This window comes from Symphalangus syndactylus, chromosome 5, assembly GCF_028878055.3.
Source record: "Symphalangus syndactylus isolate Jambi chromosome 5, NHGRI_mSymSyn1-v2.1_pri, whole genome shotgun sequence".
Taxonomy (NCBI): domain Eukaryota; kingdom Metazoa; phylum Chordata; class Mammalia; order Primates; family Hylobatidae; genus Symphalangus; species Symphalangus syndactylus.
This window is the reverse complement of record NC_072427.2, coordinates 124,601,840-124,627,249: the sequence shown is the minus strand read 5'-3', so window position 1 is coordinate 124,627,249 and position 25,410 is coordinate 124,601,840. Positions and strand designations below refer to the sequence as shown.

Genomic DNA, 25,410 nt, shown 5'->3' with positions numbered 1-25,410 from the left:
AAATGACTAAGGAAAACGAGGGAGCCTTTGTCGTCTCTGATCATTCATGTAAGCCTGACTTAGAAACCTGTGTCTAAGATTCCCTTGCTTAGTTTGTGAATTTAGTTAATCACTTTGTAGTCCTATCTGGTATTGTTTGCTTGGGGCTTTTTCCACTTTTTTCTATCTCCATACTGATATAGTTGCTGAATGGTCTATGACAAATGCTGAGAATCCCTGGACAGCTGGAGGGGGAGGACACAGCCGTCATATGCTCTAGTGCCACACTCCTATAGAGAGACAATTGAAAGTGCCCACCCTGGAGCCAGACAGCCCAGATTCAAATCCCGGCTCTGCCATTTGCTAGCACTGTGACCTTGGGCAAAGTTCCTAACTTCCCTCTGCCTCTGTTATCTCAGCTGTGAAACAGGATGATCACAACTTTCAGTTCATAGCACTGTGTGACAAGTGCATGAAGAAACACAAGTGAATTGCTTACACAAGTACCTAGCACATAGAAAACATTCACTGAATGTTCATTGTTACATAAGAACAGACTACAGAGGTTAGAATCCTTTACACAGGAAAGATGAAAGTAGAGATGGGGAATACCAAAGCCTATTTAAGTATTTTTGGAGAAAATAACCAAATCTATGGTGCATTTGCTAGAATTGAACACCAAATTTAAGGTAAATAAAAGTAAGGTTTATTTGACAAGGTATGAAGTAAGCTTATTAAACCAGTTATTTTATTTTATCTAATAAGCCATGTGACAACTTTAAACTATACCTTAAATATCTCTGGAATATTCTGTTTAGACTGGGAGCAGTGGCTTACGCCTGTAATCCCAGCGCTTTGGGAGGCCAAGTTGGGTGGATCACTTGAGCCCAGGAGTTCAAGACCAGCCTAGCCAACATGGTAAAACCCCGTTTCTACAAAAATACAAATATTAGCCAGGCGTGGTGGCAGGCACCTGGCCTGTAATCCCAGCTCCTCAGGAGGCTGAGGCAGGAGAATTTCTTAAACCCGGGAGGCAGAGTTTGCACTCACCTGAGATTGTGCCACTGCCCTCCAGCCTGGGCAACAGAGTGGGACTCCATCTCAAAATAAATAAATAAATAAAAATTAAAATTAAAAGATATTATGTTTAAAGTTCCTTTTATTTCATTTACATTAGCATCTATAACATTTACTTCCTCTTTTATTGTTTAAAAAGTCACTTTTAAATATAATTTAAATTTAAATAATTTAAATATAAGCCAATATATCATATAAATTAAAAATATAATATAAACTATATTCACTTAAAGACCAAATAGGACCAGTATGTCTAATCTCTCTAAGCAGTTTAATTTTAGAAATACAAAAGCTGATATAAAATGAAAACAAAATGTCCTTTTGATATGTAATGGGGATCTCAGAGGTGTTGAACCACCTCTTTTTATTTTTCCAAACTATGTATATAGTTTGGAAAAATATGAGCAGCTTTCTTTTTATTTTTCCAAACTATATACATAGAAAACTCTGAGAACCCCTTAAGATTGGTCACTTGATAGAGTCCAAATTCCACAGTGAGCCAGCTATGAAACTTTAAAAAAAAAATTTACACTAATATACCATTCAATTAAATATAACCTCTCTACCACACTGATACCTTTGAATTATAACACGTCTTACATGAAAATGATCTTAATAAGGTTTGGGGGAAATATACTTAAATATTTACTTTTTATTTTTAAAAATCTTCACTTACGGGAGCCAAGATGGCCGAACAGGAACAGCTCCGGTCTCCAGCTCCCAGCCCCAGCGACACAGAAGACGGGTGATTTCTGCATTTCTGCTTGAGGTACCGGTTTCATCTCACTAGGGAGTGCCTAACAGTGGGTGCAGGACAGTCGGTGAAGCGCACTGCGCGCGAGCCGAAGCCGGGCGAGGCATTGCCTCACTCGGGAAGCGCAAGGGGTCAGGGAGTTCCCTTTCCTAGTCAAAGAAAGGGGAAACAGACGGCACCTGGAATATCGGGTCAGTCCCGTCCTAATACTGCGCTTTTCCAACGGGCCTGGAAAACGGCACACTAGGAGATTGTGTCCCGCACCTGGCTGGGAGGGTCCTATGCCCACAGAGTCTTGCTGATTGCTAGCACAGCGGTCTGAGATAAAGCTGCAAGGCAGCAGCGAGGCTGGGGGAGGGGCGCCCGCCATTGCCCAGGCTTGCTTAGGTAAACAAAGCAGCCAGGAAGCTCGAACTGGGTGGAGCCCACCACAGCTCAAGGAGGCCTGCCTGCCTCTGTAGGCTCCACCTCTGGGGGCAGGGCACAGACAAACAAAAACTCAGCAAGAACCTCCACACACTTAAATGTCCCTGTCTGACTGACAGCTTTGAAGAGAGTAGTGGTTCTCCCAGCACGCAGCTGGAGATCTGAGAACGGACAGACTGCCTCCTAAAGTGGGTCCCTCACCCCTGAGCAGCCTAACTGGGAGGCAACCCCCAATAGGGACAGACTGACACCTCATTCAACCGGGTACTCCTCTGAGACAAAACTTTCAGAGGAACTATCAGACAGCTGAATTTGTGGTCTCATGAAAATCCGCTGTTCTGCAGCCACCGCTGCTGACACCCAGCCAAACAGGGTCTGGAGTGGACCTCTAGTAAACTCCAACAGACCTGCAGCTGAGGGTCCTGTCTGGTAGAAGGAAAACTAACAAACAGAAAGGACATCCACACCAAAAACCCATCTGTACATCACCATCATCAAAGACAAAAAGTAGATAAAACCACAAAGATGGGGAAAAAACAGAGCAAAAAAACTGGAAACTCTAAAAAACAGAGCACCTCTCCTCCTCCAAAGGAACGCAGTTCCTCACCAGCAACGGAACAAAGCTGGATGGAGGATGACTTTGATGAGTTGAGAGAAGAAGGCTTCAGACGATCAAACTACTCTGAGCTACGAGAGGAAATTCAAAACAATAGCAAAGAAGTTAAAAACTTTGAAAAAATATTAGAAGAATGGATAACTAGAATAACCAATGGAGAGAAGGGCTCAAAGGAGCTGATGGAGCTGAAAGCCAAGTTTCGAGAACTACGTGAAGATTGCAGAAGCCTCAGTAGCAGATGCGATCAACTGGAAGAAAAGGGTATCGCTGATGGAAGATGAAATGAATGAAATGAAGAGAGAAGGGAAGTTTAGAGAAAAAAGAATAAAAAGAAATGAACAAAGCCTCCAAGAAATTTGGGACTATGTGAAAAGACCAAACCTACGTCTGATTGGTGTACCTGAAAATGATGGGGAGAATGGAACCAAGTTGGAAAACACTCTGCAAGATATTATCCAGGAGAACTTCCCCAATCTAGCAAGGCAGGCCAGCATTCAGATTCAGGAAATACAGAGAACGCCACAAAGATACTCCTCGAGAAGGACAACTCCAAGACACATAATTGTCAGATTCACCAAAGTTGAAATGAAGGAAAAAATGTTAAGGGCAGCCAGAGAGAAAGGTCGGGTTACCCAAAAAGGGAAGCCCATCAGACTAACAGCTGATCTCTCAGCAGAAACTATACAAGCCAGAAGAGAGTGGGGGCCGATATTCAACATTCTTAAAGAAAAGAATTTTCAACCCAGAATTTCCTGTCCCACCAAACTAAGCTTCATAAGTGAAGGAGAAATAAAATACTTTACAGACAAGCAAACGCTGAGTGATTTTGTCACCACCAGGCCTGCCCTAAAAGAGCTCCTGAAGGAAGCACTAAACATGGAAAGGAACAACCAGTACCAGCCACTGCAAAAACATGCCAAATTGTAAAGACCATCGAGGCTAGGAACAAACAATAGCAACTAACGAGCAAAATAACCAACTAACATCATAATGACAGGATCAGATTCACACATAACAATATTAACGTTAAATGTAAATGGGCTAAATGCTCCAATCAAAAGACACAGACTGGCAAACTGGATAAGCAGTCAGGACCCATCAGTGTGCTGTATTCAGGAAACCCATCTCACGTGCAGAGACACACATAGACTCAAAATAAAGGGATGGAGGAAGATCTATCAAGCAAATGGAAAACAAAAAAACGCAGGGGTTGCAATCCCAGTCTCTGATAAAATAGACTTTAAACCAACAAAGATCAAAAGAGACAAAGAAGGCCATTACATAATGGTAAAGGGATCAATTCAACAAGAAGAGCTAACTATCCTAAATATATATGCACCCAACACAGGAGCACCCAGATTCATAAACCAAGTCCTCAGTGACCTACAAAGGGACTTAAACTCCCACACAATAATAATGGGAGATTTTAACACCCCACTGTCAACATTAGACAGATCAACGAGACAGAAAGTTAACAAGGATATCCAGGAATTGAACTCAGCTCTACATAAAGTGGACCTAATAGACATCTACAGAACTCTCCACCCCAAGTCAACAGAATATACATTTTTTTCAGCACCACACCACACCTATTCCAAAATTGACCACACAGTTGGAAGTAAAGCTCTCCTCAGCAAATGTAAAAGAACAGAAATTATAACAAACTGTCTCTCAGACCACAGTGCAATCAAACTAGAACTCAGGATTAAGAAACTCACTCAAAACTGCTCAACTACATGGAAACTGAACAACCTGCTCCTGAATGACTATTGGGTACATAATGAAATGAAGGCAGAAATAAAGATGTTCTTTGAAACCAACAAGAACAAAGACACAACATACCAGAATCTCTGGGACACGTTCAAAGCAGTGTGTAGAGGGAAATTTATAGCACTAAATGCCCACAAGAGAAAGCAGGAAAGATCCAAAATTGACACCCTAACATCACAATTAAAAGAACTAGAAAAGCAAGAGCAAACACATTCAAAAGCTAGCAGAAGGCTAGAAATAACTAAAATCAGAGCAGAACTGAAGGAAATAGAGACACAAAAAACCCTTCAAAAAATTAATGAATCCAGGAGCTGGTTTTTTGAAAAGCTCAACAAAATTGATGGACCGCTAGCAAGACTAATAAAGAAGAAAAGAGAGAAGAATCAAATAGACGCAATAAAAAACGAAAAAGGGGATATCACCACCGATCCCACAGAAATACAATCTACCATCAGAGAATACTACAAACACGTCTATGCAAATAAACTAGAAAATCTAGAAGAAATGGATAAATTCCTCGACAAATACACCCTCCCAAGACTAAACTAGGAAGAAGTTGAATCTCTGAATAGACCAATAACAGGTTCTGAAATTGTGGCAATAATCAATAGCTTACCAACCAAAAAGAGTCCAGGACCTGATGGATTCACAGCCGAATTCTACCAGAGGTACAAGCAGGAACTGGTACCATTCCTTCTGAAACTATTCCAATCGATAGAAAAAGAGGGAATCCTCCCTAACACATTTTATGAAGCCAGCATCGTCCTGATACCAAAACCTGGCAGAGACATAACCAAAAAAGAGAATTTCAGACCAATATCCTTGATGAACATTGATGCAAAAATCCTCAATAAAATACTGGCAAACCGAATCCAGCAGCACATCAAAAAGCTTATCCACCATGATCAAGTGGGCTTCATCCCTGGGATGCAAGGCTGGTTCAACATACGCAAATCAATAAATGTAATCCAGCATATAAACAGAACCAAAGACAAAAACCACATGATTATTTCAATAGATGCAGAAAAGGCCTTTGACAAAATTCAACAACCCTTCATGCTAAAAACTCTCAATAAATTAGGTATTGATGGGACGTATCTCAAAATAATAAGAGCTATCTATGACAAACCCACAGCCAATATCATACTGAATGGGCAAAAACTGGAAGCATTCCCTTTGAAAACTGGCACAAGACAGGGATGCCCTCTCTCACTGCTCCTATTCAACATAGTGCTGGAAGTTCTGGCCAGAGCAATCAGGCAGGAGAAGGAAATAAAAGGTATTCAATTAGGAAAAGAGGAAGTCAAATTGTCCCTGTTTGCAGATGACATGATTGTATATCTAGAAAACCCCATTGTCTCAGCCCAAAATCTCCTTAAGCTGATTAGCAACTTCAGCAAAGTCTCAGGATACAAAATTAATGTACAAAAATCACGAGCATTCTTGTACACCAATAACAGACAAACAGAGAGCCAAATCATGAGTGAACTCCCATTCACAATTGCTTCAAAGAGAATAAAATACCTAGGAATCCAACTTACAAGGGATGTGAAGGACCTCTTCAAGGAGAACTACAAACCACTGCTCAATGAAATAAAAGAGGATACAAACAAATGGAAGAACATTCCATGCTCATGGGTTGGAAGAATCAATATCGTGAAAATGGCCATACTACCCAAGGTAATTTATAGATTCAGTGCCATCTCCATCAAGCTACCAATGACTTTCTTCACAGAATTGGAAAAAACTACTTTAAAGTTCTTATGGAACCAAAAAAGAGCCCGCATCGCCAAGTCAATCCTAAGCCAAAAGAACAAAGCTGGAGGCATCACGCTACCTGACTTTAAACTATACTACAAGGCTACAGTAACCAAAACAGCATGGTACTGGTACCACAACAGAGACATAGATCAATGGAACAGAACAGAGCCCTCAGAAATGATGCCGCATAGCTACAACTATCTGATCTTTGACAAACCTGACAAAAACAAGAAATGGGGAAAGGATTCCCTATTTAATAAATGGTGCTGGGAAAACTGGCTAGCCATATGTAGAAAGCTGAAACTGGATCCCTTCCTTACGCCTTATACAAAAATTAATACAAGATGGATTAAAGACTTATATGTTAGACCTAAAACCATAAAAACCCTAGAAGAAAACCTAGGCAATACCATTCAGGACATAGGCGTGGGCAAGGACTTCATGTCTAAAACACCAAAAGCAATGGCAACAAAAGCCAAAATCGACAAATGGGATCTCATTAAACTAAAGAGCTTCTGCACAGCAACAGAAACTACCATCAGAGTGAACAGGCAACCTATAGAATGGGAGAAAATTTTTGCAATCTACTCATCTGACAAAGGGCTAATATCCAGAATCTACAATGAACTCAAACAAATTTACAAGAAAAAAACAAACAACCCCATCAAAAAGTGGGCAGAGGACATGAACAGACACTTCTCAAAAGAAGACATTTATGCAGCCAGAAAACACATGAAAAAATGCTCATCTTCACTGGCCATCAGAGAAATGCAAATCAAAACCACAGTGAGATACCATCTCACACCAGTTAGAATGGCCATCATTAAAAAGTCAGGAAACAACAGGTGCTGGAGAGGATGTGGAGAAATAGGAACACTTTTACACTGTTGGTGGGACTGTAAACTAGTTCAACCATTGTGGAAGTCAGTGTGGCGATTCCTCAGGGATCTCGAACTAGAAATACCATTTGACCCAGCCATCCCATTACTGGGTATATACCCAAAGGACTATAAATCATGCTGCTATAAAGACACATGCACACGTATGTTTACTGCGGCACTATTCACAATAGCAAAGAGTTGGAACCAACCCAAATGTCCAACAACGATAGACTGGATTAAGAAAATGTGGCACATATACACCATGGAATACTATGCAGCCATAAAAAATGATGAGTTCGTGTCCTTTGTAGGGACATGGATGAAACTGGAAAACATCATTCTCAGTAAACTATCGCAAGGACAAAAAACCAAACACCGCATGTTCTCACTCATAGGTGGGAATTGAACAATGAGAACTCATGGACACAGGGAGGGGAACATCACACTCCGGGGACTGTTGTGGGGTGGGGGGAAGGTGGAGGGACAGCATTAGGAGATATACCTAATGCTAAATGACGAGTTAATGGGTGCAGGAAATCAACATGGCACATGGATACATATGTAACAAACCTGCACATTGTGCACATGTACCCTAAAACCCTAAAGTATAAAAAAAAAAAAAAATCTTCACTTACTCTGCTTTGGACTAATATTTGCTTATGTTCTACTTTATGTTTCAGAAATAGGCAATAAGAAAGAAATGCAAGTTTTAATTCCAGGTAGAATTGTTTCTAAATTGAAAAAATGGGATTCAAATAATTCTGTGAGTATGGCATTTGGATAGCCTACAGTTTCAGGGGATTGTTTGATTTTTAATCCTCATGAAATTTACAGAAGCAAAAGCTTTACTAAAGAATAAAGAATCTAAGAATAGTGCTTCCTCCCTGCTACACACTCATTCTCCTAAGAGAATTTCATCCTCTTTGCTGTTCTTTTTTCTCTGATCTAAATTGTGGTCCTTTTGGATTGCATCTAAATCTACACCAGGCATATAGATCTAAATAAGTGCTAAGTACTCAGTATTTTACCAAGATGCTATTGCAGGAACAAGAAATAATAATAAAGTTATGTATTATCTCTTTACTTTGCCCACATGGGTAGCTGAAAGGGCAGCTTCTTGGTGTCAAAAAGATCTAGGTTCCCTTCCTACCTCTGTGTTTATTACCTATGTGACCTTGGGAAAGTTATGGAACAAAAAATGAAGTAATTGTTAGGTTTGGAGGTAAAGTGTCTTGTATAAAAGAAGTACGCTTCATATGATAGGCTAAGGGCAGGTGGAAATCCACTGTAATATTATAACTGTTAGATTGGGGATAGGGAGAGTCTTTTTCAGTGGAATCAGGCCTTTAAAAGCATTACAGGTTTCAGAATTCATTCTTTCATTGCTCAGACAAAATATGAGTTGGTAAATGTAAGGTAATCAAGTTATCTTATTTGTTGTTAAAAACATCCCAGAGCATATACATGCAGTTATGTATTCCTGACTCTCAGTAACTATTTTTCCCCTCTAGGCATTTATTCCATTCAAAATATTTCTAGGAAAATATTTGTAATTAATTTCAGAACCAGTTTTGCAAATCATAAAAAAGACATCAGTTTGCTGTTGCACTTCATTTTGGACCCTAAATTGCATGACTCAGCATGACTACTCACCATAGTCACTAGAGTTGGGTCTGATAGACTTTTGATTGTTTCTAAAACTCTAATCCATTCACAAAGCACAAAGGTTTGCAGACTTTTTAAAACGATGCCAGAGGATGCCAAATTGCATATAGCCTATGGCTGTAATGATAGTAAAATGTGCATTGTGAAAAGGACTAGACACATTGAAATGATAGGAGTGGTTAAAATACAACGATAAAAGTATTCCTCTATTTTTCCCCTTCATCGTCTAAATTTTGGTAATGTAGACTTGGGGGTATGGGGGTAGGTATTATAAAAGAAATGTAATTAAAAATAAAAAGTGGTATAAAGTCTTAAAGCATAGAATTCACATTCTATAACTTTGAGTAAAGATTGAAAAAAATTGATAATACCTTAAAGATTGTGTGGTCTGATCTTCCATTTCACAGATGGCAAAATGAGGCTTGTCTAAAGTCTCCTATCAAGTTACTGGCAGGGCTGAATCTAGGTCTCAGTTTTCGTTTAATCTTCTTCCTACTATATCATATTTCCAGAAGGAGATTTTCAAAAACCATTATAAACTTTCTAAGATGACATCACAGAAAAGAACACATTTAAGAAAAAGTCTGATGAATTTTCATAATCAGCTCATTACCATGAAGTTGTACTTTATATAACAATGTGTTGATACCTAAACCTATAAAGAAAACTCAAGTTGAACGTTTCTACTGTATCTACCAGGATATGTGATTATTCCTTTAGAATAATAGAGGAAAAAAAGAATAATAGCTATGGGAGGAAAAAACTAGAAAAATTTATCCTTAATAATAAACTATAGCAGAAAGAAATTTTACCCAAAAGGTCAAAAAAGACAAAGCCAATCTATTCTAAAGTTCAGAGGTATAAAACATTTTATAAAATATTCTTAGAACATTAAGGTATAATTTGTTAAAATATCTTTAAGTTTTATCCATCCATCTATACAAAATCTTTCCTTTCATAATTTGAGTGCAGTGAATAGGAACAAGCCTTATTCTTACTGCCTTTTGAGACTGAAACTTTTCTGAAGGACCACCTATTGTCCTTCCTTGAGACTGAGATTTCTAATGAAGCATTCTTCAGCTAGTGCTAAATGAAGATTGTTCAGTATTCAGCTGCACTGTTTGGGCAGTTATTTTAAGATAAGGCATTCTGTTCTTTTTCAGTTTCTTCCACATATTATCTAGCCCTGATTTTATTTGGGAAGACAATTCATGGTAATATCCAGCAGCACTAAATCTATAAATTCTCTAGAATGTGCCAGAAAACTTCCAAAGTATTCTTGGCTCTTGGTAACTATTTTTTCCACCAGGAAAGAATAGAATGAGGGTGATTATGGTGCCAGTGCCACAAAGTGTAAACAAAAAAGATTCGATCACCCACCATGTTATAATTGGCCTAAGTGCCATTCTTATATTGGGTTTCTGTGGTAAAATAAAAACAGCATTGGGCTTAGAATCAACAGGCTCAGGGTTTATGCCCTAACTCTCAACATTTAAGATCCTAGCAATCCATGTGACATTATTTTACCTCCTGGACCTGTTTATCTGTAAAATGGAATACCACCACTCATATCTCATGATAGTTGATATTAAATTATGTATATGGGAGTGCATTGTACACCATGAATATATTATTTACTTCATTTCTAAAATGAAAAACAGTTAATTACATAGCCATCTCCTTTATCTTTTTGTTCTATGTTTTAAATATTATGGTCAGTTGTATACATCAGAATTGTAATAAGAATATAGTATATAGTCATGTCTAAAACACCAAAAGCAATGGCAACAAAAGCCAAAATTGACAAATGAGATCTAATTAAACTAAAGTGCTTCTGCACAGCAAAAGAAACTACCATCAGAGTGAACAGGCAACCTACAGAATGGGAGAAAATTTTTGCAACCTACTCATCTGACAAAGGGCTAATAGCCAGAATCTACAATGAACTCAAACAAATTTACAAGAAAAAAACAAACAACCCCATCAAAAAGTGGGCAAAGGACATGAACAGACACTTCCCAAAAGAAGACATTTATGCAGCCAAAAAACACATGAAAAAATGCTCATCTTCACTGGCCATCAGAGAAATGCAAATCAAAACCACAGTGAGATACCATCTCACACCAGTTAGAATGGCCATCATTAAAAAGTCAGGAAACAACAGGTGCTGGAGAGGATGTGGAGAAATAGGAACACTTTTACACTGTTGGTGGGACTGTAAACTAGTTCAACCATTGTGGAAGTCATTGTGGCGATTCCTCAGGGATCTAGAACTAGAAATACCATTTGACCCAGCCATCCCATTACTGGGTATATACCCAGAGGACTATAAATCATGCTGCTATAAAGACACAGGCACACGTATGTTTATTGCGGCACTATTCACAATAGCAAAGAGTTGGAACCAACCCAAATGTCCAACAACGATAGACTGGATTAAGAAAATGTGGCACATATACACCATGGAATACTATGCAGCCATAAAAAATGATGAGCTCATGTCCTTTGTAGGGACATGGATGAAACTGGAAACCATCATTCTCAGTAAACTATCGCAAGGACAAAAAACCAAACACTGCATGTTCTCACTCATAGGTGGGAATTGAACAATGAGAACTCATGGACACAGGTAGGGGAACATCACACTCCGGGGACTGTTGTGGGGTGGGGGGAGGGGCGAGGGACAGCATTAGGAGATATACCTAATGCTAAATGAGGAGTTAATGGGTGCAGCAAAACAACATGGCACATGTATACATATGTAACAAACCTGCACATTGTGCACATGTACCCTAAAACCTAAAGTATAATAATAAAAAATTAAGTAAATAAAATATAAAAATAAATTAAAAAAGAATATAGTACATATGTGTGTCTATACATATATACACACACTGGTTAGAGTGATTATACATATGCATGTATATGTGTATATGTATGTAATCACTCTAATCAGGAAAAGAAATACTAGGAAATATGCTATTGTTTGGGTATTTGTCCACTCCAAATCTCATGGTGAAATCTGATCCTAAATGTTGGAGGTGGGGAGTAATGGGAGATGTTTAGATTGTGGGGGTTAATCCTTTCCTAGGGGGTGAGTTCTCTCTCTTTAGTTCCTTTAGAGAGCTGGTTGTTTAAAAGAGCCTGGCACCACCCACCTCTCTCTCTTACTTCCTCTCTCACCATGTGATGTCTGCACACATCAATTCCCCCTTTATCTTCCACCATGAGTGGAAGCAGCCTGAGGCTCTCGCCAGATGCCCAATCCTGAACTTTTCCAGACAGAAGAATCATAAGCCAAATAAACCTTTTTTTCTTTATAAACTACCCAGTCTCAGGTATTCCTTTATACAACACAAAATGCACTAGGATACAATGTAAATTACACAAACCATTTATTTCTCACCCTTCACTAGCCACTGCAGGTAGATGTTCAACAAGTGACATGACCAAAGGCAAATAGAATAGAGGGCCTGGCCTAAATAATTCTAACCACCCCAAGAAAACTTTTCACACTGGTTTTTCAGGTTTCAAAATAGCTCAGATTAGGACTGGTTGGATCTCTCAGACCAAATTACCCCAAGGGATAAAATTAATGACTGGAGCTGGTATCATCAGCAGACAGTATGTGTGTGACAGATTTCTAAGTACTTCCCACATCTTTCAAAATTAAAGCCAAAGTCCTTACTAGGATCCACAAGACCTTACATGATCTGCCTATTACCTTTAATCTCATCACCTACTGCTTTCCCTTGACACACTTCACTCTAGACATGCAGGTCTTCTTTTTCTTCACCACACAGAGTAGCCTCTACCTCAGAACCTTTGCAGTCATTTATTCTGCACAGAATACTTTTATCCCAGGTATACAAGTGACTAGTTCCTCATTTCAAGGTCTTTAGTTACCTTCTCAATTAAGTCCTTTCTGGCTATCCAATCTAAAATTTCAATCCTTCCTCTCTAACATTTTTCTCTCTCTCCCCTCCCTGCCTTTACTCCTTGCAACTTATCTCTAACATCATACCTATTTTCCCTTTCTTATCTGCCTCCCCTTACTAACAGTAAAGCTCTGTGAGAGCAGGAATATTTGTCTGTTTTGTTCACTGCCATATTACTAGCACATTAAAAAAGCATCTGGCATATAGTAAATACTCAATAAATACGACAAATAAATGAACCACCAAATGACTTAACTATCACCCCAAAACTAGTGGCTAAAAACAACAATTACTTTTCATGGTTTTGGGTGTTTATTGAGCTAAGCTAGGTAGTTCTCACTCAGGGTCTCTTGTGCAGCTACCAGAGGATGGAGCTAGAATCATCTGAGAGCTCACTCTCTCACATGTCTGGTGCCTAAGCTGGGAATTTTCAAAATCTAGGGACTGAAATAGCAGACATGCCTATTTCTATATGGGCTTTTCATGAGGTTTCTCCAGTATGGGGGTTTCAACAAAGTAGCAGGACTTACCATGTCATAGCTTAAGGGAAATGTCCTGTGATTACACTAAGGAAGTTGTATCACCTTTTATGTAGGGGATTAAAGGGTTCTGGAAAACTACGTGGAGCAGAAAAATACCATAACTATTATTGTAATATACGATCTGCCACACCAAGAAACAAAAAAGGAATCAGTAAGCTCAAATGCAGTCCCAGCAGACTAGAGAACAAGGTTGACCTGAGTGCAGGCAACAGGTGGTCCCAGAGACAAGAATAAGAAGGAAATACCAACCAACTGTGACAACGAGTCAACCGAGCACACCAGAGTTTGAGGGTCTGGGAAGACTGAAGCATCGAAAGCCAATAGGTATAGTAAACGACAATAAACATCAACAAAGAGTTGCCATCAAGTCTTGAAAACCCAAATTCTAGTTCTGACTTTGATACTAACTTTGTGACCTAGGGTAGATAATTTAATGTATGGCATGCTACCTGTATTAGCTAGTTTTTAGTTTATCAGTAAAGCCTGGTTGGAGATTTCTTATGCAAACCTATTTCGGCCTATGGCTTTCTCTATTCCTTACCATGGTGGGTCCCTTGGCCCTAAAATTGAAAGGACAAAAAATTTCTTATGACTCTCATCTTGTCAGTCACTAAAGTTTATGAACTTGCATGCTTGCAAGCCTGGTGGATAGACACAAACTGTTTGTAGTATTATGTATTTTCTTATATTCCTATTCTAGAGCAAAATTTTAATAGATCCATGTTTTAAATCAATAGACTACACAATATTAAATCTAGTTATTTTCCCTCATTTGTAATTAGACAAGGTTGAAACTGCAAATTTTTTTAGAATATCCATGTTTTCTTGTGACTATCAGCCAAATTCAGCTACATTCAAATCATCAAAAATTCTCTGCATGGCAAACTGAAAAATCCCAGCCAAAGCCTCCCATATTCTGAATAATATTTTACACAAAGTTCCTATACCAGAAAATTTGAATGGACAGTTGAAATGACTTAACAGATGGGTGCAAATTTGTGAACAAGCTCTGTTCAGCTGCATTATACATCTAAAAAACTACTATTTTTTTTTTCTTCTTTGAAGTTGGGTTAGGATTTCCAAATTATCTTAATTTTCAAAGCCATGCTATTGCTACTCACCTACAAGCCCTCCGGCTCTAAACACTTTTCTGGGTTCCAAATAACCCTGTATTTGGCACTCAGGATATTCCCTTTAGTCCCCTGGCCTTCCCTCACCCTTTCTATAGAAGCATTAAGTAATGAAGTCATAAAGAAGCAAAACATTGGACTCTTTTAATCTGTGTATTTTATTTTTCTAGTTTAATAGTGGTTTTATGTGAAGCTGTAGCTTTGAGTATCTATTGTGTTTAGTTGTAAAGACATACTCTTTCACTTTATTAGGCATAACAATCATTTCATTTATGTTCAGCCCTTGGATTGTCTCAGGATGTTGCAGGCGCAACTTTCATGGCAGCGGGTAGTTCAGCTCCTGAATTAGTTACTGCTTTCCTAGGTAAATATTGCTCCTTATACTTTTTGCTTACTCAGTGTGATTTTTATTTTCTTCAAGTTAGCACTAACTTAGCTGCTACTATCTCGCACATAGGTGTATTTATCACAAAGGGAGATATTGGCATTAGCACCATTCTTGGATCTGCAGTTTATAATCTCCTTGGCATCTGTGCTGCCTGTGGCTTGCTATCTAATATGGTATGTAACAAAACCATTCAACAAAATTTATTGTCTTAAAAAATTCTAAAGATAACTGTTCGTCGTCTGGGATGGACAACAGGGCACTAATAATATGTGCAATCGAATTTATTAATCAGTAGAAAAACAACATGTATTCAATTTAATGTTAATCCACAAATAGCTCTTGGTCAGATTTATGAAAGTCTGTGTAAGTTAGAACACAATTTTACATTTTTTTCTCTAAGCAATATGCAAAAGATAACAATATTTAACTACAAATATATAAACAATTTTAGTATTATACTAGGGATGGTACTTGAAGAAGTTACAATGTAATGGAAATAATAACTTATCATATTACAGGTCTCAACACTATCATGTTGGCCCCTATTCAGAGACTGTGCAGCGTACACAATTAGTGTAGCAGCAGTTCTTGGTATAATATATGACAACCAAGTTTACTGGTAAGCTTGAAAATAATTCTTATGTAAAAATTAGACATTTTATGAATTTCTGATGGTTCAGTAATATTTTTTTCATCAATGTTATTTCAGTCACTTAATCTGCCACCTCTATACCATATTCCAAGTGAATCATCACAATTGCTGATTGAGTTCTTCTCACTAGTTTGCAATTTCTTTTTAGTCACTTCACAGTCTCCTTTTTTCCCTCACTAGTCACTGGAGACACCACTTTTCCTTCTCCCCACTGGCTGCCTATTCAGAAAGTTTCCCAACTCCTGTTGTCCATTAAAGCCACAACAGTTGACTTTTTCTTCTGTTGGGTTACTGCTCACCTTACCTTGGTTAGAAGTGGTCATGGCCACAAAAGACTGGAGAAGGATGGTAGAGGAAGTAAAAGAAGTCTTTTTAAATTCCTCCAAACTTCTGATGCTCATTCAGGAGAAACTATAGCCTTCCTCTAAGAACCAACAATGCTTAGCTTTTAATATTAAAAATTGTTTTCTTTCCTTGTAATCTCTCTGTGCCTAGCTGGTCCAAGAAAATGAAAAAGGTGGTGACTGAGTGGACAGATACTAACTTTTTCAACTAGTAAGCAGCAGGCACCTACTAGGTCCTTATCACTATGCTAGATATCATAAGGGATAATGAAATGTAAAACACAGCTACACAGGTTATACATTGCGTAACTCCAGAGGACACCAGAAAAATAGGAAAAAAAATGTAATGGTGTCCATCTGGAGAACCACAACTTTGCAGCACGGCATAATACCTGCTATCAAGAAACTTAAAACCTAGCCAGAAGCATAATTTCTAAACTAATCATCCTGTCCTCTAGTCTGTCTCCCTAAGACACTGTGTTGGTAGAGTAGAAATCCTTCTAGAACTCAGCAGTTGTCTGTAAGGGACAGTGACTGTGAGAGTATCCAAGCTAATTCTTCCTCCATTAGGGAAATCAGAACTGTCTTTAGGATATAGCAGACGAGGTTCACTGGCTATAAAAGGTAAATGCAAGGTTCAAATGTGATGGCATTAGCTAACTGCCAGAGTAGAGGGAAACAGTTCTTGGTTCCCAGGGTATAATTTTATATTTTAGAACATCTTGTTTTCTTGTGACTATAAGCCAAATTCAGCTACATTCAAATCATTAAAAATGCTCTGTATGACAAACTGAAAAATCCCAGCCAAAGCCTCCCATATTCTGAATAATATTTTACACAAAGTTCCTATACCAGAAAACTTGGACAATTAAAATAACTTAACAGTTACTATATTATTTTATAATTATTATGTATTTTGGGGAATGTATTATGCCAATGAGCTGAGGTAGAAAATGTTCACCACTATTTATTAATTTTACATTTATTTTGAAAATCTCCAATTATCATTTTCATTGCATTTTTATACCTACCTTTTGGAAGGAATCTACAAGTAAAAACGAGTTTGTCGATCTTGTTTTTTTAAAAAAAAAAAACAAAACATAGATGTGTCCAGCTTTTATCAATAAACTTATAATAATGCTGTAACCAAGTTTGGACAAATCTACAAAACAAAAAATATCTAGAAATGTTTGATTGTTCTATGGCTACTTTTGTTAGAAAATCATTCAATAGATACTGCCCAAAAGCTATCAACTCTAAAATGACTTTCACTTTTAATTTAAAAACACAAACTTCTCTTAATTTATAGGTATGAAGGAACTTTACTGCTTTTGATATACGGATTGTATGTTTTGGTGCTGTATTTTGACATTAAAATTAACCAATATATTATAAAGAAATGCAGTCCTTGCTGCACCTGTCTTGCCAAAGCTATGGAGAGAAGTGAACAACAGTCACTGATGGGATGGGAAGATGAAGGTCAACCATTCATTCGTCAGCACTCAAGAACTGATAGTGGAATATTTTATGAAGATTCTGGCTACTCTCAGCTCTCTATAAGTTTACATGATCTTAGTCAGGTTTCTGAAGGTAATCACTAAATCTTGCCCACTATTAAGTCTATTCACAAAAGAAAAACTTTAAAATTTCATTTCAATTCAGCAAGTATTGTGTGCTTTTTATGTAAAAAAGACTGTGAAGACTCAGAAATGATAAAAACTAAGTCCCTACTTTTAAGGAACTTCCAATATCACAGGAAATACAAAAAAGCTGAAGTATGAACGTTAAGTACCATAAAAAGAGAAAAATAAAGTGTGACTATGGTTCACAAATGGGACAGATTGTCAAAATGTGGTGAGGACAGATAGGAGATTTTCACAGAGAAGGGAACATTTAAATTGGGCCTTGCTGGACAGGAAAGATTTTAACTAATGACATGATGTTATGACCAATAAGTAACAGCTACTGAGGTCTTTATTTCATAAATGATGCAGAGATAAAACACATAGAGCACAGTATATGCATAGCAAGGAAGGAGAGGAAAGGTAGAAAGGAATAGGTTAAGAAGAATCTTAAATGCCATTTTAAGAATCTTGGAAGGTTTCTGAGGAGAGAAATTGTTAGAACTGTTATCTTAGTAATGTTACCCAAAATGATGTTCACCGAACTAAAATATGAAGTAAGAGACAAGGAGGTCTGTAAGAGAGGCTATTACAACAGCTAATGTGTTTACTAGGTGCCTAAACCAAGTGAAAGTGGTGGGAATAAACGAGAACAGATGTGAGACTATATGAAGGAAGCATCACCAAGACTATATGGGGCCAGAAAAAGGAACAAAGACAACTCCTATGTTTTAATCTTGACTGAGAAAATGGGAACACCACTTATTAAAACTGGGAACTCAGGAAAAGGGGCTGGTCTGAAAGAAAGAAGAAAAACAGCTGAGGTTTACCATTGTTTAAAGCAGTAGCAAAACATTTAGGTAAATATGTTCAGTAGGAAGTCAGAAAATTCAGCTGTGGTCAGAATTATAAGTTCACCGGTTACCTTTTTATAAAGTGGTTGTCCAAAACAGATTCTAAATTTAATTAAGCCTTTAGGAGGGTACTTATTCTAATTTACTACTTAAAATTTTAAAACATGACTTTTCCCCCTTTTTACAAAAATCTTAGCTTCTACTCTTTCAGGTATAAGAGGTATGCCTCTCTAAATTAAGTTTATAATAAAAAACGCAAAAGAACCAAATTCTTTGCTTATGTTAAAATTATATCTAATATTACTTAATAGCACATTGGTTGAAGCTTGGCAAACTTTTTATGAATTGTTGTACTAGCATTAGTTTTAACATGATTTGATCCAATTATTATTTTGTAAACACCACACAAATTTTGAACAATTTTAAAGTAAATTCCAATTTTTATCCAATATATTATCATTATCCTTCTACTAAATTAAATTGAATAAAGAAATAAACTCAATTTTCAGAAATTATATTTTAGATGATATACTACCTCCTACTTTAAGGTTATTTCTATGAACTGTGGTAAAGTCTGAATTTAATAAATAAAATACTAATGAAATAGGGCAAAAAAAACACTTCCAATAAGAATTAGGAATATGCAACTTAATAAAAAAAATTATGCTGTAATTATTTTATATTCTCTAAGTATACATTATCTGGTACACAGGGCAGGCAGAGGCATCATCAATGCTGTGACGTGGAGACAACTAGAGTAGCCAGGTTAGAAGCCAGGTTAATCCCTTAAGCAAAAAGTTACTGAAGACAATCCACAGGAGATGTCCAATTGACACTTCATAAACACTATCTACAATATATTTAGCGAATGGCCCAAGACATTTTGATAGATTTAAGGCCCCAAATAAAGAAATGCTGAGTATCACATCTTACATTGTCTGCCCTAAAGTTTCAATTAGTTTCTTTTCACCAGCAATATCAGTAATGAGGACTCAAATGTTTTAAACAGCCTTTTAAAAACTGATACAGCTAATTTATTTCAATATAACTTTCTAAATAGGCATTTCTAAGTTAGCCATTTGAGAAAACTCAAAAGTGTTTAATTTTTCCACAACAGATCCACCAAGTGTTTTCAACATGCCTGAAGCAGACTTAAAAAGAATTTTTTGGGTATTATCCCTTCCTATTATTACATTACTTTTTCTAACCACACCAGATTGTAGAACAAAGTTTTGGAAAAACTACTTTGTGATAACCTTTTTCATGTCTGCAATATGGATATCTGCATTTACATATATCCTGGTTTGGATGGTCACAATAACTGGTATGTATTTTAAGTACAATAGCACAACTTGAAAATATTCATATAAGGACAAATTGCATACGTTCACTCAAAGTAGTCTAGCTACACAGCAAGTTTCTTTTCAGCAAGATTGAAGATTAGCACCATTTACAAAATGATTAAATATTACTATAACAAGATCATTTGAGTTTGTGAGTTGCATATTATATATAAACTGTATTTTCCACTGTTATTCAGCCTGGGGTACAATTCAAGAGATCTTATAAATGAAATAAAATTCATAGGATGTATTTTTATTATGCTAATAATTTAATCACATTCCATGGGGTCCACAACAAACTCTTTATATTGAATTCCATTCCACAATGAAAAAAACAAAAAACAAAGCAAGGAGCTCTATTTTTGGGAAAACAATGGGTGCTCACTGCTTAACTGGATTATATTTTATTTGGCTTTTCAACATGGCAATACAAACATACTATGAAATGAGTGAAAAGGGTATAAAAGTTTTATTCTAGGTTTCCACTACCTTCATGATTAAGACTTAACTAACTACTGCTGCTTGGCCATAATCCACTACAGTCCCTAAACAAAAATACTATAAACAAAGACAAAAATAATCTGTAATTTCTCTTACAAAGGTTAACCCAAATTAACTCATAGGAGAGGGGAACAAACTACTGCCTGTGTGCCAAAATAACCCAGCTTGTTTTTATTAGTAAGGTTTTACATATTATCTATGATTGCTTTCACACTACATTGGCAAAGCTGAATAACTGCAACAGAAATCACACAGCCTGCAAAGCCTAAATAATTACTATCTGGCCCCTCACAGACACAAAAAGGTGTTGACCCTTGACTTTTCCCAAATTAATGTAAGTCTTAGAATAGTATGCTAGCAAAAAGTGGACTATTTCTTCCTTTTTTTAATGAGAAAAATGAAAAAGTCCAATTAGCTTGCATATTATATCTATCCAAATTCACTCAGCCAGAACACATTTGATATTAGGAAAATAAAAAGAGAGCAAAAATCATGTAATAGATCACAGAACAGCCCCCAAGATGATAAATATTAGTGTTATTTATGCACACATGAATTCTAGCAAAGCCAGTAACAGAAATTAACAACCAATTCCAATTCCAGTATCAATATATAAGCATGCAATAAATAAGCTACTTTCTAATTAAGTTATTTTAATTGGCATTTTAAGAAAAAAAAAGAGAAAGAAAAAAAGATGCTAAACCAAGTTTTCAATTACACCATTAAAAGAACAGTTACATATCCTTTTTTTAACTTCTCTCTGGTTCTGTTTCTGAGAATAAATACATTCTGAAAATGTTGACCTGACATCAAATTTAACAGAAGTATTAATAAATTGGGACCATATGTTAGACTCAAGTAGAAAACAAACAGGTTTTGTTTTCCTCAGAGATTAATGAGCGTTCTCCCTCCCCCACCCTGCCAAAGCCCACTAAATTAAGGTATATCACTAAAGTAGAACGTAATAAATGGTATATATACATGTTAACACATTTATAGCTTAAAGATAGCTATAATTAATTTGCTTAACTCTAATTTAATAAAAATTTTTAAGAAAGAAAAAGCGGAACGATCAGTCTCATTAGCAAATATTCAGCACAGCCCTGATGAGATAATGGTGGACATAAACATCTTCTGTAAGAATATCAAACAGGAAAATTTCTCATTGGCAGAATTTTGGCTGTTACATATCTTTAGATATGTCATTAAAAATCTGCGCTACCTGGGTTACCCGAATTACCAGCCTGATTCAAATATGTTGCTAGCTAAAAAAACTAAGCAAGCACATATTGGCTCTGAATTCTAAATGTGCCTATTTTATTTTTGTTCAGGAAGGAAATATCCAAAATAACTGCAAAGGATGGTTAGTGAATCTTTAAGATTTGTAACTTGAAATATCTGTTTATTACAGGGGAAACACTAGAAATTCCAGATACAGTAATGGGCCTTACTTTATTAGCAGCAGGAACAAGCATACCAGACACAATTGCAAGTGTGTTAGTTGCAAGAAAAGGTAAGAACTAGGTCCCTCAAGCTGCAATGGTCATTCTACAAGGCTAGAATGAGTAAAAGTAGCTTTAAAAATGTTTACTTCCGGCCAGGTGTGGTAGCTCGCGCCTGTAATCCCAGCACTTTGGGAGGCTGAGGCGGGTGGATCACGAGGTCACGAGTTTGAGACCAGCCTGACCAACATGGTGAAACCCAGTCTCTACTAAAAATACAAAAATTAGCCGGGCTTGGTGGCATGCGCCTGTAATCCCAGCTACTCACGAGGCTGAAGCAGGAGAATTGCTTGAATCCAGGAGACGGAGGTTGCAGTGAGCCAAGATTGCACCATGGCACTCCAGCCTAGGCAACAGAACAAGACCGTGTTTCAAAAAAAAAAAAAAAAAAAAAAAAAAGTTTACTTCCTCAGTAACATACTTTGAAGGGGGAAAAAAAAAAAGTGACTGAAGAGGGAAAGTTTACTATTTAATAGCAGGTTAATTTCACTCAATCTAATCCCCCAAATAATATTCATTTGAAATGTGCATTAAATAGTAATTAACCATTAACCATGTTAAATTACAATGAAAAGCAACAAGTAAGCTATACACCTTATTGAAAAATGGTTTAATAAATATAATTATTAAATAAATGTTAAGACTTTAAATACTAACCCAAGAAAAATTTTAAAATACAAATTCAGTAAGACTTTTGCTCTAACAACAATTTTTCAAAACGAATCAACAACAAAAAAGTATCCAGTGTTTCTTTTCTTATGAAGATTATTAATAAAATACAGTATTGGTAAGCACATTTTAACAGTATGCTTTTCTTTTGTAGGGAAAGGAGATATGGCTATGTCTAACATCGTGGGATCCAATGTGTTTGATATGTTGTGCCTTGGTATTCCATGGTTTATTAAAACTGCATTTATAAATGGATCAGCTCCTGTAGAAGTAAACAGCAGAGGACTAACTTACATAACCATCTCTCTCAATGTTTCAATTATTTTTCTTTTTTTAGCAGTTCACTTCAATGGCTGGAAACTAGACAGAAAGTTGGGAATAGTCTGCCTATTATCATACTTGGGGCTTGCTACATTATCAGTTCTATATGAACTTGGAATTATTGGAAATAATAAAATAAGGGGCTGTGGAGGTTGATATTATTAATAGTGTTATGCAGAAAATATGAATGGCAGGAGGGGCAGAGAGAAAAATCCATTTCTTCATTTAAATCAAATTTTAAAAATCCTGAACCTTAGATCTAAAACTTACTTACAGTAATTTAAAACCAACCAAAATCACATCCTAATTTTTCTGAGCCCTTTCTTTTCATGAAAAATTACATATTGTAAAACAGAAGTTTTGGGGAAAAAAAATCTATGTTTTACCATACAATAAGTTGACAAAAACTGGAGAAACTAGAACAAACAAATCCAACTACGTAGTACTGAAAACAACAAGAAAATGGCTTATTTCATTAAAAACAGTATAACCATTCATTTAAACTGAATGACCAGATTTGCTGTCTTTAAAAACCCAAACTTGAGATTAACAAAAATTACAGTATATTTTTAACATTATACTGTTAAAAGCTGGTGGGAGTTTTAAAAGTTCATTTTTACAGCTTTTGTAAGCATACAATATTACTTAAAAAAAATGACTTTTACTAGGAGATTCAGCAAAACAGATGTAGGAATGTTCCAACCATGGCTTCAAATTATGCATTACGATCCAAGCGAACATCAATTTCTCTGCCACTGATTTTTATGCCATTCATTATTCTGCAGGCTTTTTCAGCAGATTCTGGGGAGTCAAATCTGACTGTTCCACAGCCTTTTGACTTTCCATTCTCCATTTTTATTTCTGCAAACATTACATGACCTGTAAAATAAAAGTTACAGAATTACTAGTCAGTTTAAATGAGTTCTATTTCACTTTATAGGTCTGAAATTCCTCATAGCCAATTGTGATAATTAATTTGATTAAAAACATTATTTAAAATAACGAATAATATAAGCATTACATTTGGAGTAAAATACAATTCATATAAAGTAATAAATATATACATATTAGAATATACAAAATTGGAATCAGGAAATATTTTCTTAGGACTTAATGTATTTTATTTATGTTAAATCCCTAATTCCTGAGGTTAATTTTATAAGCAATAAGTCAAGCTAGCACAAAATGCCACCAACTCACCACGCCCTATAACAAACTTACACATTTAAACAAAATTATTTTTAGAATAAATGGTTGCTTACTGCCCAGTCTCCCTAATCTCTCTTCCTTCCCTTTTATCCTCATTTCACTCCTTTATCCCCTGCAAACAAGTGCAACTGACCAGAAATCTAATTTCTATCAGGCTACAAAGGGCCCCACTAATTCTGCTTTGCAACCACAGTGCCAAAGTCTAAGAATGGCACCAAATATGCTACGGAAATAGTCATGGGAAGAGATAGCATAGATTTAAATCAATAAAGGTAAAAACAGTGATGTTAAGGAGAATATCAGAGAAGCTTCAGGAAAGAGGAAGAAAACCAGAAACCTGTCCTTATGCAGTTATAATATCATTGCTAACTCTAGAGACAGGTATTTGAAGTAAATCAATACCATTTATCAAAATACAAAGTGGCCATAAGAATTCATCACTACAACAGAACACTTTTGAGAGTAAAAAGGGGAGTTATCAATAATTACACATAAGCAACAGATGTAAAGGGAAACTATTCCCAGGCAAACTGGAATACATGGTCACTCAATCCAAACAGGTCATAAATTTAGGGTGTGACTACTTACCAAAATATTTCCCTCCCCACTAGATGTACAAGTCAAAACAAATCAAGTTAGAAGACTTTAAATATTATAGTTGCCAGATCACTATGGGCTAATTTTAGTCTGGCAACCAAATCAGACAGCCAGACATACTTAGTTCTATAAAGGGAGGAGAAAAAAAAGGAGAAAGGTAAAAGCAAGAGGGCCTGTCAAAAAACTGCATAAACCCTTTCCAGATGATAAGATCAAATTTTAATATCAATCCATAAGGAAGTTTTTTTTCTGTTGAAATCTTGATCTGAATAATCTCTTACCTATAACATGATGGGCTACTTTATACTTTCACTTTTTCATCCACTCCCTATTACTGCATTTCTTTTTGAAAACCAACTGGTAGTCAACTGCTCACCTACTAAACACTAATTAAATGGTCTAGGATAATAAATGTCATACTGAGACAAAACCAGTATCTTGCTACACAGGCCAGATAGTCTTTAAATGTGTTCTGAAAAGTTATAAAATAGGCTAATCTCCAGAGAAATTACATGATGATGGTCAAAGTAGATCCAAATAATATTTAGCCCACAACTGGAATGAAATGGGGAAAAAAAGCAAAAACACAGCAATCACACTTTCTAATAAACACCATAAAATGAAACTGGAAAACACAATTTAAAACAATTTAAAGATAAATGCAGCACAATTTCCAGAGTCCTCTTAATATCTTGAATGCTGGTACCTGAAAAAAAGCAAGTTTAATTAAAGAAGCTGTTGGTAAACGACAGCACCTTACAGTTATTTTGAAAAGAACTATGGAGGATTTTCAAGGGCTTTTAAGGTTAAAGGTTATTCCTTATTCTAATTTTACCTAAAAACGTAGAGTTTTTCTTAAGTATCCCACC

At 36.4% G+C, this 25,410-nt stretch overlaps 2 protein-coding genes across 3 annotated transcripts in view; one reads left to right on the top strand and one right to left on the bottom strand.

Moving 5' to 3' along the window:
• Window positions 1-23,207, top strand: part of SLC24A5 (solute carrier family 24 member 5) — a 35,085-nt gene extending 11,878 nt beyond the window's left edge. Inside the window, exons 3-9 of the mRNA XM_055279026.2 lie at window positions 14,820-14,903; window positions 14,997-15,100; window positions 15,446-15,546; window positions 17,233-17,513; window positions 19,517-19,723; window positions 21,655-21,756; window positions 22,569-23,207. Coding sequence (XP_055135001.2) covers window positions 14,820-14,903; window positions 14,997-15,100; window positions 15,446-15,546; window positions 17,233-17,513; window positions 19,517-19,723; window positions 21,655-21,756; window positions 22,569-22,891 — 1,202 coding nt within the window. The 3' untranslated portion in view covers window positions 22,892-23,207. The remainder of the gene's footprint in view (window positions 1-14,819; window positions 14,904-14,996; window positions 15,101-15,445; window positions 15,547-17,232; window positions 17,514-19,516; window positions 19,724-21,654; window positions 21,757-22,568) is intronic.
• Window positions 19,975-25,410, bottom strand: part of MYEF2 (myelin expression factor 2) — a 38,904-nt gene continuing 33,468 nt past the window's right edge. For both annotated transcript variants that reach the window (XM_055279023.2, XM_055279025.2), the window contains one exon: window positions 19,975-23,614. In XM_055279023.2, the coding sequence (XP_055134998.1) occupies window positions 23,451-23,614 (164 nt within the window). In that variant the 3' untranslated portion in view covers window positions 19,975-23,450. The remainder of the gene's footprint in view (window positions 23,615-25,410) is intronic.